The 17,500-nt window shown below is 47.3% G+C and overlaps 1 protein-coding gene across 3 annotated transcripts in view; it reads left to right on the top strand.

Moving 5' to 3' along the window:
- hook (hook microtubule tethering protein) overlaps positions 1 to 17,500 on the top strand; it is a 439,379-nt gene that overhangs the window by 177,420 nt on the left and 244,459 nt on the right. For all 3 annotated transcript variants that reach the window (XR_012966008.1, XM_076179534.1, XM_076179535.1), the window contains exon 4: positions 16,315 to 16,417. Coding sequence is in view for 2 of the 3 variants with exons in the window: in XM_076179534.1 (XP_076035649.1) it covers positions 16,315 to 16,417 (103 nt within the window). In the remaining variant the exon portion in view is untranslated. The remainder of the gene's footprint in view (positions 1 to 16,314; positions 16,418 to 17,500) is intronic.

Genomic DNA, 17,500 nt, shown 5'->3' with positions numbered 1-17,500 from the left:
GGTAGGCTAGGCCCGTTGCAACCGGTTTGGCCCCGGTGCAAGATCACTGGCGGCGGGCACTCCGCTGTGACGCGTCGGTTGGGGAACGGCTGGGGATTGAAGGCAGAAGTAACGAACGAGTCTCTGTCGCCTCTGTGACTTGTATAGAACGGATTCGTTTTGTTGATATATTTCTTGCCTCGTTCTATTCTCTAGTTTCGTACGTGGGCAATGTGTGTGTGTGTTTAACTAATTCACCCAGTTGTAATATACAGGAAGAAGCTACACTTCTAGCTTGTGTGTGTGTTATAGGAAATACTGAATTAAAGGGTTCATTATTTGTTTTCCTTCTTAGAAGCCAGTTCCCTGGACGTGGCTTGGGTATTGTAACACGCATGATCGCCCAAATATAGGCAGCGCTGTATAAACGCTGGCATGCCAAGATTTGTTATAGCCAAAGAGTGGGACGCCTTCCCCAACCCCAACCCCTTGTGGCAACGCTCCTCTTAGGGGATTTTTATGCCCCCCCCCCCCTGTACCTCGCAGGATGGCACTGCCGGGTTTCTGGGGCCACTTATCCTGCCGCTTACGGGGAATTCCCCTCGTCCAAAGGAAATGGCTTCTTACCGCTTCCTTCTCCCCCTCCATGCTCCCTAAATCCTTCCCCCATCACTCCTCCCTATTCCTCTTCCCCATTCATCTTCCCTCAGATTTCTTCCTGTACCCCTTTTACTCCCATACTCATATCCGACCCTACCCATCTCTCGTCCCCCTATCCCTCACCCCCCTATCCCTCATCCCCGCAACCCTCTTTCCCCATTTCCTTCCCCACAAACTAACTTCCCATACCCCTTGTACCCCCCCCACCCTCTTACCCCCAACCACCCTCTTACCCCCAACCACCCTCTTACCCCCAACCCTGCTTTCTTGGTTGATTTGTAGTTATTGCTCTTTCTGACCTCCCCTTGGGGTGGGGGTGGGGGGTGTAGGCTGTTGCTGCTTACTCGTAGGATAATTAAATGCATAGGGGGTCCGTAATTGCGGTGATCGTAGTAATGTTTTTATCAGTCTGTGCTAATGCTAGGAGTGGTCTCCGGTATTGCAGATGGCTTGTATGTGTATAGTCTCGAGCAAAAGTTTTGACCCACGCTGCAATTCACGCAACAATTTTTTTTTTCGAATACGTGATGTACTTTGCTATTTAGTATTTAACTTACAGCTTCGTAATTTTCTTGAATGGGTGAAACAAAAAGTGTCAGATAAAGAATTTTAATTTTGTATTATGAAAAACTCAGGGTGGGTTAAAAGATGTGCTCGTGACTGTATAGTACATGCTTAGCTCCAAACCACTCTCTACCTACCTGTCCTAATCATGACTCATCACTCCTAACAAATCCTGCCCACAACTCTCATTATTCCTTGCTCCACCTGAATTCCATTTATCCCTTTCCATGTTCTATGATTATTTATCCCATTATCCTTATCCCCTGCAGTCCCTCCTTACCCCTCCGTTACTCCTCTTTACCCTCCCTTGCCCCGCCGTTACCCTTCCTGACACGTGCCTTACCTTCCTTCGCACCCGCCTTACCCTTTCTTGCCCCCTTTTGACCCACTATTACCCCTCTTTGCCCCGTTACCCTTCTTTAACCTTTGTACCTCCCGTGCTCCTTCTTACCCTTTCTTACCTCACCTTACTCTCTCTTGCCTCCTCCTTACCCTCCCTCGTCTCCCTCTTACCCTCTCCTGCTCCAGCGTTATCCTTCCCCACCCTCATTTTCTTCCCTAATCCCTCCTCTCCGGTCGTCCGTCATGTCCTGTCTCGCGCCACTTTCGTTTTTATCTCCGCAAGTGACAGACACACAGGAAGAAAAAGAAGAAGAAAAAAATCGTCTCGTCAGTCTTCTTATTTGTTCCCTGTTCATGAACGGGGCATTGAGTCGGGACCTTTTTTGTCACAATCTCTCTCTCTTTCTCTCTCTCTCTCTCTCTCTCTCTCTCTCTCTCTCTCTCTCTCTCTCTCTCTCTCTCTCTCTCTCTCTCTCTCTCTCTCTCTCTCTCTCTCTCTCTCTCTCTCTCTCTCTCTCTCTCTCTCTCTCTTTCTTTCTCATGCTTTCCTTGATTTTCTCGTTTATGGACGGATGAGTGGGCGGGTGGTGGTCAGATAAGAGGGTGGGTGATGTTGGTAGGTGGCTTTCCTTTGTGCGCGTACGTGTGCGCGTTGGACGCGTGGCGCGGCGCGGATGACCGCTGCCAAGGGGATCCTGTGTTCGACTCGGGCGCCTCGAGGTCGTAGGCTTGGAGAACGACTTTGAGAAGAGCGACCGCCGACTTGTTTCTCTCGCCGTCATGACCAGACTGAGGAGTGGTATAGGGGGGGGGGGATGGATGTGTTGGTGAGGTGGTTGGGGGGGTTGAGGCTGGTTCAAGGTATGGCATATCTCAGGTATGCCAGGAAACAGTTGCACTGCCACCCTAACGCCGCCGCCACCACCACCACACTACCGCCATCACCTCCACCACCGCTTCCATCATCACCACCACCACCTCTATCACCACCACCAATCCTCCATCACCAATCCTCCATCACCACCACCTCCATCACCGCCACCTCCGCCACCACCACCTTCCCTGAACAGCCAGTCTGTCCGCTCAGCTTGTTGGTACCATCCCCGATACCGCCATCCTCCTCCTCCTCCTCCTCCTCCTCCTCCCTTTCCTCCTCTTCCTCCTCATTTCCATTACCACCACCACCGCCGCCGCCGCCGCCGCCGCAGCGGTCAATCCATTTACCGTAGTTAGATTATCATCATCCCCGCCACTGCCTTGCCTTGCCTTGCCTTACCGACTTACCATTGCCCTCCTCCTCCTCCTCCTCCTCCTCCTCATCATCATCATCATCATTTTTCTCCTCCTTTTCGTCCTCCTCCTCCTTCTTTTCCCTCTCCTCCATCTCCTCGTTTTCCTCCCCTTCTTCTCCCCCTTTTCCTCCCCTTCTCCTCCATCTTTTCCTCCATCTTTTCCTCCCCTCCTCCTTTTCTTCCTCCTTTTCCTCCTCCTCCTCCTCCTTTTCCCTCTCCTCCATCTCTTTTTCCTCCCCTTCTCCTTTTCTTCCTCCTCCTTTTCCCTCTCCTCCATCTCATTTTCCTCCCCTTCTCCTACTCCTCCTCCTCCTCCTCCTCCTCCTTTTCCTTCTCCTCCTCCACTTCACGTTTCGCCTTGTGGCGTCTCCTTTCCCTCTTCCTCTTCTTCTTCTCTCACATTTATCTAAATCGAGATTTCTTTGTAACAGCCTAAGTTTCCCTCGGATAAATAGGAATGTGTCTGAAGAAAGCTTACAGGAGTCCTTGGACAATGAAAGGATTTTTAAGTGAAAAGGTCATCCTTCTGCACGCTTTCAAGGTTCTTCATCGAGCGAGTAAACAGTTATCTGGCGAGGTGTTGCACAGTCACTAGCAAAAGTTTTGACACGCGCTACAATTCTCACAGCGTCAATATGACTTACTTGTCGACCAAGTGATATATTTTACAGTTAGGTCATTTTCTTGGATAAATATAATTAGAAAAGTTGTCAGACAAAGAATTTGAATTTTGTGTCATGGGAAAAACTCTGGGTGGATCCAAAAAATTTGCTCGTGTCTGTACTTCAATGGTGGGTTACCAGTTTTAACTCTTTGGTATCGTGTTGCGGGTCACTGAATCGTACATGAGACGAAGGAGCAATACATCGGGAGTTGCTTAGGGAAGTCCAAGAGTACGCCCCCTTCCTTCCTTCCCCTGTGCCATCGTCTACTGCTTCTTGTACCCTTTGTCGTCTTCTTCCTCCTCTACCCCCCCCCCTCTCCTCTTCTTCTCATTTCTCCTAGTTTCATTTTCGCCTCCTCCTCGCCCTTCTCTTTCTCCTACGGTTTCCTCCTCCTCCTCCCCCTCCTTCTCCCCCCCCCTCTCCTCCTCCTCCTTCTCTTCTTCCTCTTTCCCCCTCCCCACCACATACGGGGTATTGAGAGTGCACATTTATATACAGTTGATATTTCCCTTCAGTGACCGACCCCTCCCCTCCCCCCAACGGAACAAGTCGTTCTGCTTTCTTTTCTGATTAGAGGCTAGTTTCCGCCCCCCCCCTTCCCAAAAATGGTAATCACTTTTAACTTTTACTCTCCCTCCATTCTGCTGTTGCCATCCTCCTTAAATCTTTCCATTATAATCTCCACGACTCGGGCTTCTCTTTGGTGCCATATTGTATCCATGGCATGGATAGAGGCGCTGGTTATATCGGACAAAATGCTCCCTCCCTCCTCCATCTCCTTCATTTCCACCTCCTCCCACTCCTCCTCTTCCCCTTTTCTCTTTCTCCACCTCCTCTTCTTCCTCCTGTCTTTTCTTTAATCTCCATTTTCTCTGTTTCTTTCACCTTCCTGGCCACTGTTGAGCCGCCGCAGCATCCCCCTCCTCATCCTCCTCATCCCCCTCATCCCCCCGCCCCCTCCCCAAGCCCCTAACTGCCACTCCTTCATTCCTTATCCTCCGCGTGGTTCCCTCCACTCACTCGCTTTATTCTCTGCTGCTGCTCCTCCTCCTCCTCCACCTCCTCTTCGCTCGTCCTTCTTCCTCCTCCTCACTCCTCGCTCCTCACTCCGGTGTCACCTCTTTCCACCCTCTCCTCCTCATCTACGTCTTTATTCTTGTTCTTGTCTTAAGCAAGTATCCTTCACCCTGGCTCTCCTCGTCCTCTTTCCCTGACGTTCTTCCCCCTCTTTCTCTCTCTCTCTTTCTCTCTCTCTCTCTTTCTCTCTCTCTCTCTCTCTCTCTCTCTCTCTCTCTCTCTCTCTCTCTCTCTCTCTCTCTCTCTCTCTCTCTTTTTCATCTTCCAACCTACTGCTGCTTCCCGTATCCCCTTCGCTCTTCTTCCCTTCCCCCTTCCTCCTCCTCCTCCTTCTACCCTACTACTGTCCCTTATTTCAGCTACACTTCCCTCTCCCTTTACCCCTCCCCTATTCCCCCTCCCTTTCCTACTCTCCTTTCTCCCCTCACCATCCCCTCTTCCCCTTCCCTCCTTACCCTCCAGACCCTTCCCCCCTTCTCTCCCCCTTTCTCCCTCTTTCTCCCTCTCCCCCTATCTTCCTCTCCCCATTTGCCCTCACTCCATTAATTTCCTCTGTCTTCCCAGTTCCTGTGCCCGCCCCGCTCCGCTTCCCTCCCTTAGCTGGGGTGTGGGCCGTTCGGTGCCCTTCCTCGAAACTGAGGTCCGTTCCTTCGTGCTACTTCTCACGTTCTTAGCATCTCCTTCCCGTTTTATTCCTCCTCCTCCACCTCCTTCTCCCTCCTCCCCCTCGTCGGGGTAAATGAAGACGACGGTGTCGCTGTCATCGTAGCGGTTTTTCGCCTGAGCTCAGATTTTTGGGAATTCCAACCAGCATTTGACGAGCTATCCCTACCTAACCTAACCTGACCTGCCTGATCTAACCTGACCAAGCCTAACCTGACTTAACCTGATCTAAACTAACCAAACCTGACCTGACCTGACCTAACCTAACCTGACTTAATCTAGTCTAACCTAACCCAACTTAACCTAACCTAACCTGACCTAATCTAGTCCAATGTAACCCAACCTAACCTGACCTAATCTAGTCCAATCTAACCCAAGCTAACCTGACCTAAATTGATCTGACTTAATCTGACATGATTGGTTCTGGACATAAAAGACGACACTGGTCTTTTTTCCGGAAAGAACATAACTCGGTCGATTTCTGTTGGACCAGAGACCGCCAAACCAAATGTTTTGGTGTCTTTGGTGAAAATGTTTTTAGTTTAATTTCCGATGTGTATTTGATTGTTGGTAAAGTTAACGAACTGGATTAATCGAGGTAACCTGTGACTCCGTGGTTACTCTGATGGGGGGGGGGGGTGCACGAAAATGATCAAATGACGTCTTGGCGGCAGTCGCTACCTAATTGGTAACTGCCTCCCCCTACCCTCCTCTTCCCTACCTTTCTCTCCCCTACCTTTCTCTCCCCTACTCTTACTCCCGCTTCTAAACTCTCACCTCTTTTCTCCTCTCCCTCCCCTCCCCTCTCCTATCCTACCCTAAACCTTTCCCTCCTTGTCCCCTTTCCCCTACCCTCTTCCTCGCTCCCCCTACCCCCGCTGGTTGTGTCCACTCCTCTCCCCCCTCCCCACCCTTCTCATCTCCCTTTCCCCTCTTTTCTCCCTTCTTCTCTCCCCTCTCCTCTCCCCTCCCCTCTCCCCTCTCCTCTCCACCTCGCCATGTACCTAAGCTCTACTGCCTGACTCACATGAGGTTACTCGCGGCCATAGACCCTGACTGTGCTGCTGGGCGCAGCCCAACCCTAAGTAAACCCACCCAGGCGTCTGTGCGTCTGTCTGTCCGTATATTACGGCCAGACCGTTCCGCTCCGTTCGCGAGCTCGAACCCTTCGGTCCGGCTAGTTGGCCTGAGATTAGGTAGCTAGGTTCCATGAGGTGTTGTACTCGACCAACCCAAGTGGGCCCAGTTGGTTCAGGATTAGTTAGCCCGGTTCCATGACGTGTTTTGCTCGCCTAACCCATGGATCAGTCCAGCAAGCTAATTTCCTCAGCCTTGCTAGTCCTCGCATAAGACCGCTTCGTCTACTTGCTCAGTGTTGTGCTCAGGTAGCTGATTCTAGTTGGCTTTGTTCCCTACTCTGCATCTCTGAAAATAAGAACGAGTAATTTCATTGCTAAGGTGCAGAGATCTAATCAGCCTTGCAAAAAATGGACAGGAAATGGAAATTATGTTAGGCGTTGAATGACAAATGGTATCACCTCAGTGTGTGTGTGTGCCCTAACTTTTTTCAGGTCCTGGAGAATGCCCCCCCCCTCTCTCTCTTGTGCAAGAATGGAAATTAGCAAATGTACCATTGTTTAAAGTGTGACAAATCCAATCCTGGTAATTATCGGCCTATTAACATTGCACCAGTTGTCTGTAAACTAATGGAGTCTATCCTGAGAGACAAAATTGTGGATTTCTTGGAGAAAAGTAATATTATTAAAGATTCACAACATGGTTTCTGCAGTAAGCTCTCTTGTTTGACAAACCTTCTTTGACTTTTTGCATGATGTTTATGGAATGTACAAAGGAGGGCAGTTGATGTTATAATATCTTGGCTTCCAAAAAGATTTTGATAAAGTCCATCATAAGAGGTTACTAAACAAACTAGAAGCCAGAAGCCTATGGTATAGTAGGTCACATTCACCGATGGAGTTCTAAATGTCTGTCACGCATAACCACCCCTATCCCCTCATCCCCTATCCCTCCCTTCCTTGCAAAAGTGTCATCCATACACAGTCATTTCCATTGATCCCTATCTTCAACCATCTCCCTTCTTTCCTCAACAGACATTCTCCTCTTGCTCAATGTCCCGCTTACCCCATCCATCCATCTCATCCTCGGTCTTCCCCTCAAGTTCATTTCCTCCACCTCTGCCGTCCACACCTCTTTTACTAATCTTTCATCACTCATTCTTTCCATGTGTCCAAACCATCCCAATCGTTTTTCATCACCCCTATCAGCCTTTTTTTCTACACCCACTCTCCTCCTCATCTTGTTTCTCACTCTAACCTAGTAACCCTTACCATATTTCTCAGACATTTTGTCTCAAACTCTTTCAAAATGTTCCTTTTTTGCTTCTCTTAAATTACAACTCTCCGCCCCAGATAATGCTGTTGGCACAATCACCCCTTCATACAATCTCTTCTCTACATCCATTCCCAGTTGCCTATTTCAAATAACACTTCTTAATCCCCCAAGGCATTTACTTGCTTCTCTCAATCTACAATTTGCCTCCACCTCCACTTCCTTTCCTGCCACATGTGGCCCAAATACCTAAAGCTATCCACTTCCAGCCTTGCTCGTTTTAGACTTACTTCCAACACACTGCCATCCTCTACCCTTGAACATCTCATCATTTACCTTGAACTTTCACCTATCGCATGCCTTCCCAAACTCCGTCACTAACTCCCTTAACCCCACCTCTGACCCTGCCACAAGTGCAATTTCGTCAGCAAGCAACAACTGGCTCACCTTCCACTTTTCTTCATTTTCTTTCATCTCCAGTCCCCTGCCCATTACCTTCGCCTTTACCTCCCACACCACGCCATCCATGAATACATTGAACAACCATGGCAACATGGCACAGCCCTGCTACAGTCCCACCTGTACCTCAAACCACTTTCTGTCTCCATTTCCCACTGGTTATTTTAAGAGTATCTGTTTTCAACGCAACTAGTTTTCCAACGGTTAGTTCCGACACAGGGCTCGAACACAAATGTAAGAGACACACACTAAGAGGGGATTTACACGGTCTAACGGTTCGTCGAACGCGGTTCGACAGACACGTGTTTAAAGTGATGTGTAAACGGGGTATTTGGTTGTCGAACACGTTGGTTAAACCCCAAATACCCCGTTCACACGTTCACACATCACTTTAAACACGTGTCTGTCGAACCACGTGTAAATCCCCTGTAAGACATTCCTCCTCCAGTCCTAATTGCTTAAATGCCTCTACTTATCACTGCTTATGTATATTCCTTGAGTTACCAGTTTCTATATTTTCTTCTGTTCTTTCTACTTCTTAACTGACTTTGTACCTTTTTAGATCTTACCCAACGAGTTTGACATTTAAACTATGACAATTTATTTCTGATTAGCTTGTGTGACCTAAGTTCTGGACATCATGTTTACATCTTACAAATCAAGAGACTGTCATTAGTCCATTTTCTTTGCACTTTTTTGTCTCATCTTCTGGAACCGAATTCTGAATGCGATTTTCTCTATTCTATATTACAATACCTTGAGTCAGTGTAGTGCAATAAATGGTAATTGTAATGGTGGTAATAATAGCAAAAGTATTAATGATATTAATGATAGATTAGGTGCCGAAACAACCATGTAAGGACCAATAGGTCTCTTGCTGTTCGTTTGTTCATGTAATTCCATGTAACTCCTACTCTCCGTCCTCCTTTTCCTCTCGTCTTAGTCTGAAGAAGATAAGAAAGGAGAATACAAGAGACCATAAGGCCTATACTAGGCAGTTCATGTCCATTACCAACTCCCACCCCCTTCTCTTAAGACGACTGATAGTTTCAACTCCTTACATGGTTACTAAGTCTGTTCCACTTGTTGAACTCTATTAGCAAACCAGTTCTTGTCTATTTACTCCTTAAATCTAAATTTGTCCAATTTAAATATATTACTGTGAATCCTGCCCTGATATCGTAATATGATGACTTGTCTGCATCACCCTTGTAAAAAGCCCTTTATCCACTTGAACACCATTATTAAATCACCCCTGTACGACATTTCATTCCTCCTTCTTTGTGGGTCCTCTTGGATCGTCCAACCACCAACAGCAGCGAGCCCCCCCCTATTTTTACTTATTTATTTCTATTGATCCATGTACGTATTTTTTTTTTTTTACTGAGTAGAATCAACCGGCGTTAACCAGAACAAGACATTTGAAGTACATCACTGTATGGAAAGAGTTTAACCTCGTCTTCCCTTCCAACCCGTGACCCAGTGCTCATGTGGCCTTACGGCTCTGTTATTTAAAACGACATGAGGTGGTTTCTTCCCTAAGTGCCACCTGGCATCTCTTTGGTCTTTCATTTATTTTCGCTGAGATCAGTTTTAGTAAAAGTCTCGCAATGTTAGAATAAAAGCTATAAATAAACTACCCGACAATGATGCCCAGCCCAGCCTACACCAGCCTCTGGCTCCGGTCATCACCAGCCCCCAACCATCCTCACAGAGTCCACCACCTCCTCACCCACCACTAGTTCATTCCAGACAGCTAACTCTGCTCGTTTGTTGAGTAGGTAACCATCTTAATCTAGCTTATTGACAACACACACACACACACACACACACACACACACACACACACACACACACACACACACACACGCACGCACACACACGCATATATATATATATATATATATATATATATATATATATATATTATATATATATATATATATATATATATGTATAAAATAAGGACGCACACTCTTAACTTTAATTTCTTGTTCCTTCCCTTTTCTTCGTTTTTTATTTACTTCCCTATTTTCCTCCATCCCTTGCCCTTCCCATCGCTTCTCTTTCTTCCCCATTCCGCTCCTTTCCCCTCTTCTGTTGTATGGGCGAATGAGTGCCTATTTCAAGAGATATGCTGCCATTTGCCCCAGGTCAATATTCTTTAATGATTGCCTGATATATGAACGAGACATGTTTAATTTCTTTATATAGCTATTTTTTTTTTAGATAAGTAAAAGTGGATGTTTCATTTGCGTGGTTCCTTTATGTCCCAAAACATGTTTTTATAAAGACTTGCAGCATGCCGAAGATAAAAAATTTTGGTACGTTAGATTTTTTTCTTGCAACTTTTTCTTTGCCATTTGTCTCCAAATAAACAGATATACAGTGAGGCGGGGCTTATGGGTGAAGTCACATCGCTCTGTCAGTTTCCAAAATCACGAAGGCTTGAGAGTTGCTGGACGTCATGTCGACTGTGAGGACGCTCTACATAGTCAGAAAGAGTTTACGTGTAGGCATGGGGCTTATGAGTGACGTCATGTCTCCAAGGATATTTTAAAAATGTAAACGTACAAAGAGACAGAGTTTACGAGTAACGTCATGTCAACTTCGTGCTGAACCTTTCGTATTTTTTCCTTCTGTTTCCGTATTTAGCCTCGTCAAAACTAAATCGTGTATATTGAAGAGAAATCTGCCTGCGCGAGGCTCTCCCTTTCTACAGCTAGATAAAAAAAGTAAAAGACCCATTTCGTATCAAGAGTTTATCGAAAGCCTTTGAAAGGTTTCACCACCTCTCGGATTAATAAAATCGTTTGACGACTGCTAGAATAATATTCTAAGTCAGTCCCGTCATTTAAAGGACCAAAAGCCAAGAATGTCTCCATTCTCTCTCTTCCTTTATTCGAGGCTGCATTGCAGTCTTCAGGTTTGTTTTTCACTCATCCCGGAGTGCCGAGCCGTTACTTTCATCAGTCATGTCCTTCCGGAGTGCTCGCTCAGCCACTTCTTACCTTAGGTCGGAGGCTAACACCCCCCCCCCATCCACAATCACACGTAGACCCAAGCTGAATGAAACTACCTGGTGAGAGCTATAAGTCGTACTAATATGTTGAATATATCCTGGTCTGCAGTTGGCATGAACCCCCACCACACCCAAACGCTCACACTCAATGTTGACACAGGTGTCTTAGGTTGTCAGCATTATATTTGTCAGCATCCTGCACCCAATTGTCGTCGTTGTTATTGTCATCATTCTCTTCATCACCATGATTCTCCAGGTCTTCAGTATCCAAATAATCTTAGCCAGGAATTTTCTATAGGTTTGACTGTTTTATTTTGCATCATTAGTGTTTTTTTTTTCTTTTTTGTGTGTGAGAGAAAGAGCGTCACTGTGTATGTGTGTCCATTGTTTTTGTTATATTTACCCAGTGGATGGTACACAGTTTCGTGAAATTCATCTCTTTGAAATATATTTTATCCGTAATTGGTAGCAGTCGTTTTGAACCGTCCATTGTAATCCGGATTACCAGCTTAAGCTCCATTGGTAACTTATAAAAAGCGGACTAATTCTTTGCTTCACAGTACCGTTTCGTCTATATTGAATGTCGCATAAACCTTGTGAACCATTACCGAGGCACCTTCTTGTTGTTCACGTCCCCCCGTCCTCCTCGTCCTCCTCCTCGTCCTCCTCGTCCTCCTCCTCGTCCTCCTCGTCCTCGTCCTCCTCGTCATGTTGATTTTCTGCACTATTTTGTCATTGTTTTTGTGACTTTTTGTGACCATACCATTCTACATACCAACTGAAGATTAGTATGTCTATGACGGTTACGTTAGTACAAGTTACTTTGGTTTAGGTTTGTTTGTGTTAGGCGGAGGAAACCCGTCAATAAATTAAGAGTTTTATAACGGAGCAGTCTGCCACTCTTTTGCCATGGTTATACAAGAGTGGACAAAAAGTCAGTGGGCAAAGCTTCCTTTATATATATATTTCTATCGGTATGCTCATTTATTAGTTCGCATTTTGATTTTTTCCTCACCGTCTGTAGTGTATCTTCCTCCACGATGATAGTTGTATTTCTTGGAAACAATAGCTGTGGATTACCCAACCCCGATTTTATCGCCAGGATTTTTCTCGTACATAGTTTTTAAAATTTACCCTTTCTTAGCACATTCAGACAGTACGAGTATTTCTTCTGTAAATGTAGATATTAATGTCACCCATGAAATTCATCAAATCTAAAACAAATGTCAAAGAATGGGTATCAGTAAACGTAACGTGTTAGCTAGTCTGTATTTTGTGACGTCATGTCGATGCTGGATTTGCCAAGTTTTATCGCGCGCTGGATTGAGCGCTTTACTTTTTTCCAGTTGGTAATTATATGGCTTGGTGATGATAATTCGGATTGTGACGACATTGGTGAGTGGGCATTAAAGTTACTGTTTATGAATATTGCAGCTGCCTGAGGCGTTAATGTGCAAGAAACGAACAGTAATATTGGGAGTAGGATTATTTTGTCCTATTCGATTGTTTTGGTTTTTTATTTATTGATTGTATTTGTGGAATTGCATACTGAACAAAAGTCTTTCTCATACCCTTCCATGACTCGCACAACTGCGCCCACCTCTGCCACGTTACTCCTTCAAACTTCTCTGTATTGTCTCTCCACCTCCTATCTGGTCTCCCTTTCCCATGCTCCATCTCTTAGCGTCCAGTCAGTAACGCCACAAGGACCTAAGGGATAAGGAACAGCAAACGGGTGGATGGTGGGGGTGGGCGTATGCCATGGCTGTTGAAATGGGTCTTTCGGTGCTGCATACATGCAATTCGTCTGTACAATTTTCCATGTTCCATTTCGCCAAAATGACGTATTTTAAGCATTTCGCCAAATTTTCAAAAGTTAGGTTGAGTTAGCCGAACTAGTTTAGGTCAGGGACTTAGGCGAAATAGGAACAAAGATAACCGAAACGTTATTTAGTGAAATGGAAATGGTCCAAGGGACTGTTGCTACTGGGGAGGGCACTGGCCCCCGAACAGCCCCCGGGGACTCATTCCGCGAGCAGCCTCCGCCCGCGCCTGCAGCAGGAGAGACCAGGTAGTCGTCTTTGGAGGAAAAGCTACTACTCGCCTCGCTCGCACTAGCACAAGACATTATTCTTTGGTGTGCGCTGTTGGTATCATCGGAAGCATGCTGGCCTCGCAGTCGCTTAGCTGTGGGTTCGACTCTGCACTTCTCTCCGAAAACCAGCAGTGACCGTTTGTTCCCTGCCCCTCCAATACCCCAAATGCATAATAGAACAAAGTTGACTGCTTTGGCTGCAGCTACTCAGTGCCCCCTGCCATACGTACCTTTCCTTTATTCTATGGGACTTGTTGTGTCACACGACTCTCTCGTGTCGCATCACACGAAGCCTACTGTGGCCAGAAGCTGGACGATTTTTATTCAGTAGAGGATGAGGTGGTAATGGCGTGGGTGGTGATACCCATTCTGAAAGTAGAGAAAGATTGGTAAATATATAACATCCTTGTTTGAGATGATCTAAGAAAAGCTCGACTCGCTAGATGGCAACAACTCGAGCTTAAGGTGTTGCCAAATGTAATTTTTCTGAGGTCCTTAGAAACAGAGTAGGGTTGGTGGAATCTCGTGGACTAATGCTGGTGTCGAGTGTGACGGCATGTGTCGTGTCGCGCCTCCTGCCGAGGATATTCATCACGGCCTTGACATACGCGACTGAGACTCTTAATAAAGGACGTGGTCGGCCAGCGTGACGCTTAGCTGTTACTTCAGTGGCCCGTGTCTTGTGCAAAGTTGCATCAATATATTTTTTTTCTCGAACGTTTACTTATATATGTATGTATGTATATTATGTCGTAAAAATATCCGAGTTGTAAGTTTAGGACAAGTTATACCTCGCTCAGCGCTTCCTAAAAGAAAACATCAGACATTGTAGTGGTTATATATGGAGGCGACTGTGCAGAGATGGCGGTTTTGGGGGTGGGGACCAAATGGTACGGACCAAATGGTCTCCAGCTATTTTTCTTTTCGATTTTATTGTGTCCCTTTGATAGAAGATAATTTTCTCCACCTCTTCCTCCTACCCATCCCCACCTCCTCACCTTCCTCCACCTCCTGCCCGTCCCTCAGCTCCTCTTTCTCCGCCCGCCTTTCTCCTCCTCGTTCTCCCTGTTATCTTTCCTCTCTTCCTCCTTCTTTTCTTCCTCCTCTTCCTTCTCCTGATCCTTCATCTACACCACCACCTTCTATTCCTTCTCTTCCTTCTCCTTCTCTTCCTCCTCTTCCTCATCTCCCTTCTCCTGCTCCTTCATCTGCACTACCACTTCCTCTTCCTCCCCTCCTCTTCCTTCTCTTCTTCCTCCTTCATTTGCACCACCACCTCCTCCTCTTCCTACTTCTCCTCCTCTTCCTTCTTCTCCTCTTTCATCTGCTCCACCTCTCCTCCTCCTACTTCTCCTCTTCCTACTCCTTCTCCTCTTCCTACTCCTTCTCCTCTTCCTTCTTCTCCTCTTTCATCTGCACCACCTTCTCCTCTTCCTACTTCTCCTCCTCCTTCTCCTCTTCTTTCTCCTCCTCCTTCTCTTCCCTCATCTCCCACCTCCTCGTCCTCTCCTCCCCTCCTCTTCATTCTTCTGTTTCTTCATCTGTATCACCTTCTGCTCCTCCTCTTCCACCCCCTCCTCCACTCTGTCCTCCTCCCCTCCTTACTCATCTTTCTCGTGGCGCCCTCCTTTTCCTCCTGTCCCTCCTCCTTGTACTCCTCATGCTTGCACTCCCACTTATACTCCTCGTATTTGTACTACTTTTTGCTACTCCTGAGGCAACAGGTTGCAAGGGAATCGTCGTGCGACCCAACTTCTGACGTTCTGTTTTTGCAACACTTCTTTCTCCCCCTTCCCCCCCCACTTCTTTCTGACCGGTCTTGCCCCTCCCCCCCGCCTAATCTCCTTGGCCTCTCCTTTGCCCTTTCTCCCTTATACTATTTCGAGTCACCCCTCCCCCCTCACCATCCTCCTCCCCTACCCACCTTTCTCCCTTCTACTTTCTCCATACCCATACTCCCCCTCCTCCTATTACTTCTCCTTCACCTCCTCCTCCTCCTGATTCACCCCCTCCTCCTCCTTCACCCCCTCCTCTTCCTCCTCCTTGTCTTCATTTCATTTTCGTCCTCTTCTGCACTCTTTCCTCCTGATCCTCGTCCTCCTTCTGCTCCTAATCATCATCATCATCATAATCATCTTCAAGCACTTTCTCATCTCCCTGCTCCTCCTCCTCCTCCTCCTCCTCCTCCTCCTCCTCCTCCTCCTCCTCCTCCCTCTCCTGCCTTCAGCTCAACATCTTTGCTGTCACGTGCTGTTGCCGCAACTCCTGGATGCCGCCGCCGCCGCCGCTGACTCACTTCTCATCTGACGGCATCGCCCATGCTGAAGTTGCATGCCCTGCCGACACCCCCTTGACCCCCTGTTACACGCAGACACACACACGCAGACACACACACGCAGACACACACACACACACACACGCACACACACACGCGCGCGCGCGCACACACACACACACGGCACTTACGCATGCACGCACACATACATTTTTTCCTCCTGATGTCTTAAAAATTGGGGACAGAATGAGAGTCTATTCGGTCGAGACCCCGATGACCAGCGCTCCTATCCCAGGGGACACTATCGCGTCGGAGAGGCGCATTCATAGAGGTGGTGATGGAGAGGTTTAAGTAGGTTGCAGAAAGGAGTAAAGACAACATAAAAGTGTCAGCGTTCATGTTGAGAGGGTGCTCGGATCGATCTGCAAAGAACTTTTGGAGTCTGTTCCCCAGGTGGGGCTGCCGGTGTGGATTCCATTATCGGATGACCCAAGATCGTCACCAGAACGAGCGAAAGGATTCCTCTTTAGGAACTGAACTGAGGACGCTCTGGTGGCGTCATCGGAGGCATGCTGGTCCCGCATTCTCGCAGATGTGGGTTGGAATCCCGCACTCCACTCCGATTCTTGGCAGTTAATGTTACCTGCTCCAACAGTCCCAAAAGCGGATAATTGGGCAAAAGTGATGGCTTCGGCCGCAGTTACTCAGCGCTTTATGGCGTACTGTAGGTGCCTCACCACTTTGTACAGACATGAGGTATCTAGTGTCAGTTGTGTATAGGTCTTGTTAGTAATGTACTGTATACGTCGTTTTGTTCATGTTAAAGCCATTTACTATTTTTTTCTTAATTCTTCTTGTTTCTCCATCCGCAGGTCTCAAATCTGCGAAAAGTGTTGCAGGCCATCGTCGACTTTTACCAGGAGCAACTCAGCCAGAACATCCGGAGCTTCCCGCTTCCGGACGTCAACAAAATAGGTGAGTGTCGTCCACGGTTGTGCGTCGGAATTCGCTGTGGTAACCCCACCCTCGTACCGCCAACCTCTTTGGTGGGAGACCAAGACCAAGACCCGACAACGAAGGCAGTTCGCTTCGGAAAGAAAATTAGAAATGACGTCAAACGGAAGTGCGACAGTCAGCCACTTCGATGTAGTGTCTTCGTTCTGCCGGAGCACAGCGCCTCGAAGTGTGTAAATGTTTGTACAGAGGGCATAGAAGACGAAAGGTGTTGATAACGAGGTTCAACGATTTAGTGAACGGCTGAGGACTGAGGAAGTGAGTTATCGTGATAACTCATAAGAGCACAGCCGAGATAAGCGTCTCAAGTTAAGATAAAGGTGCCTCGGGAAATACGTCACCATCGTACCGTTTTGGCACTAGACATTGCCATGAGGCACGCATGAACGTTGTGCCCATGTGGCCCATGTAATGATGGTAGTAAGTGTTGTCTCGGGTTTCACTGACTGGGAACCCGCAGCCCCACGGCGGCTGGCATCGGTCCCGGGCCGTCGTATAGATCTTTCCATGAAGAAACACTGGGCTGTTTGCTTGTGTGGTATTGGTTTGGATCTGTTTTTGGGTCACCGTCTGAGAGAGAGAGAGAGATGTGTAAAGGGGATTGGCAGGACAACCTTGTAAGGCTCCTGTCATTAGTCCCACTATGTGTCGTAATGCAACATGAATGTTTTTCGATGTACTCAACGTATCACGAGTCAGAAGAAAAGCAGTGGGAAGATAAACTACGATGTCTGGTGTACTTCCCACGCGTAGGTAACTTCCTCGCTGCAGCGAAAGATGGCAGAGAAACTGGGTCAGTCCATGAACCACTCAATCTGCTGGCCAGGATCTCTCTTGCTAAAGACCTGCTACCCCGAGGAACCCGCCCACAGTCACTGGAGTAGCCCATAGTGTACTCAGGCAAGAAAATATGCGGAAATGTCGGGAATGGGTGAGTGTAGGCAGTCTGAGATATGTCTTCTTTTCGAAGGTTCTTTCTAAATCCTTCTCGGTAGCAAGCCACTATGGTGAGGTACGAAGGCTGAATCTTCCCTCGAGGGATAG

This window comes from Oratosquilla oratoria, chromosome 43 (assembly GCF_046742065.1).
Source record: "Oratosquilla oratoria isolate Oo_2021 chromosome 43, ASM4674206v1, whole genome shotgun sequence".
Lineage (NCBI taxonomy): Eukaryota > Metazoa > Arthropoda > Malacostraca > Stomatopoda > Squillidae > Oratosquilla > Oratosquilla oratoria.
Note: the sequence above shows the minus strand (reverse complement) of the source record. Positions and strands in the feature narration are given on the sequence as shown.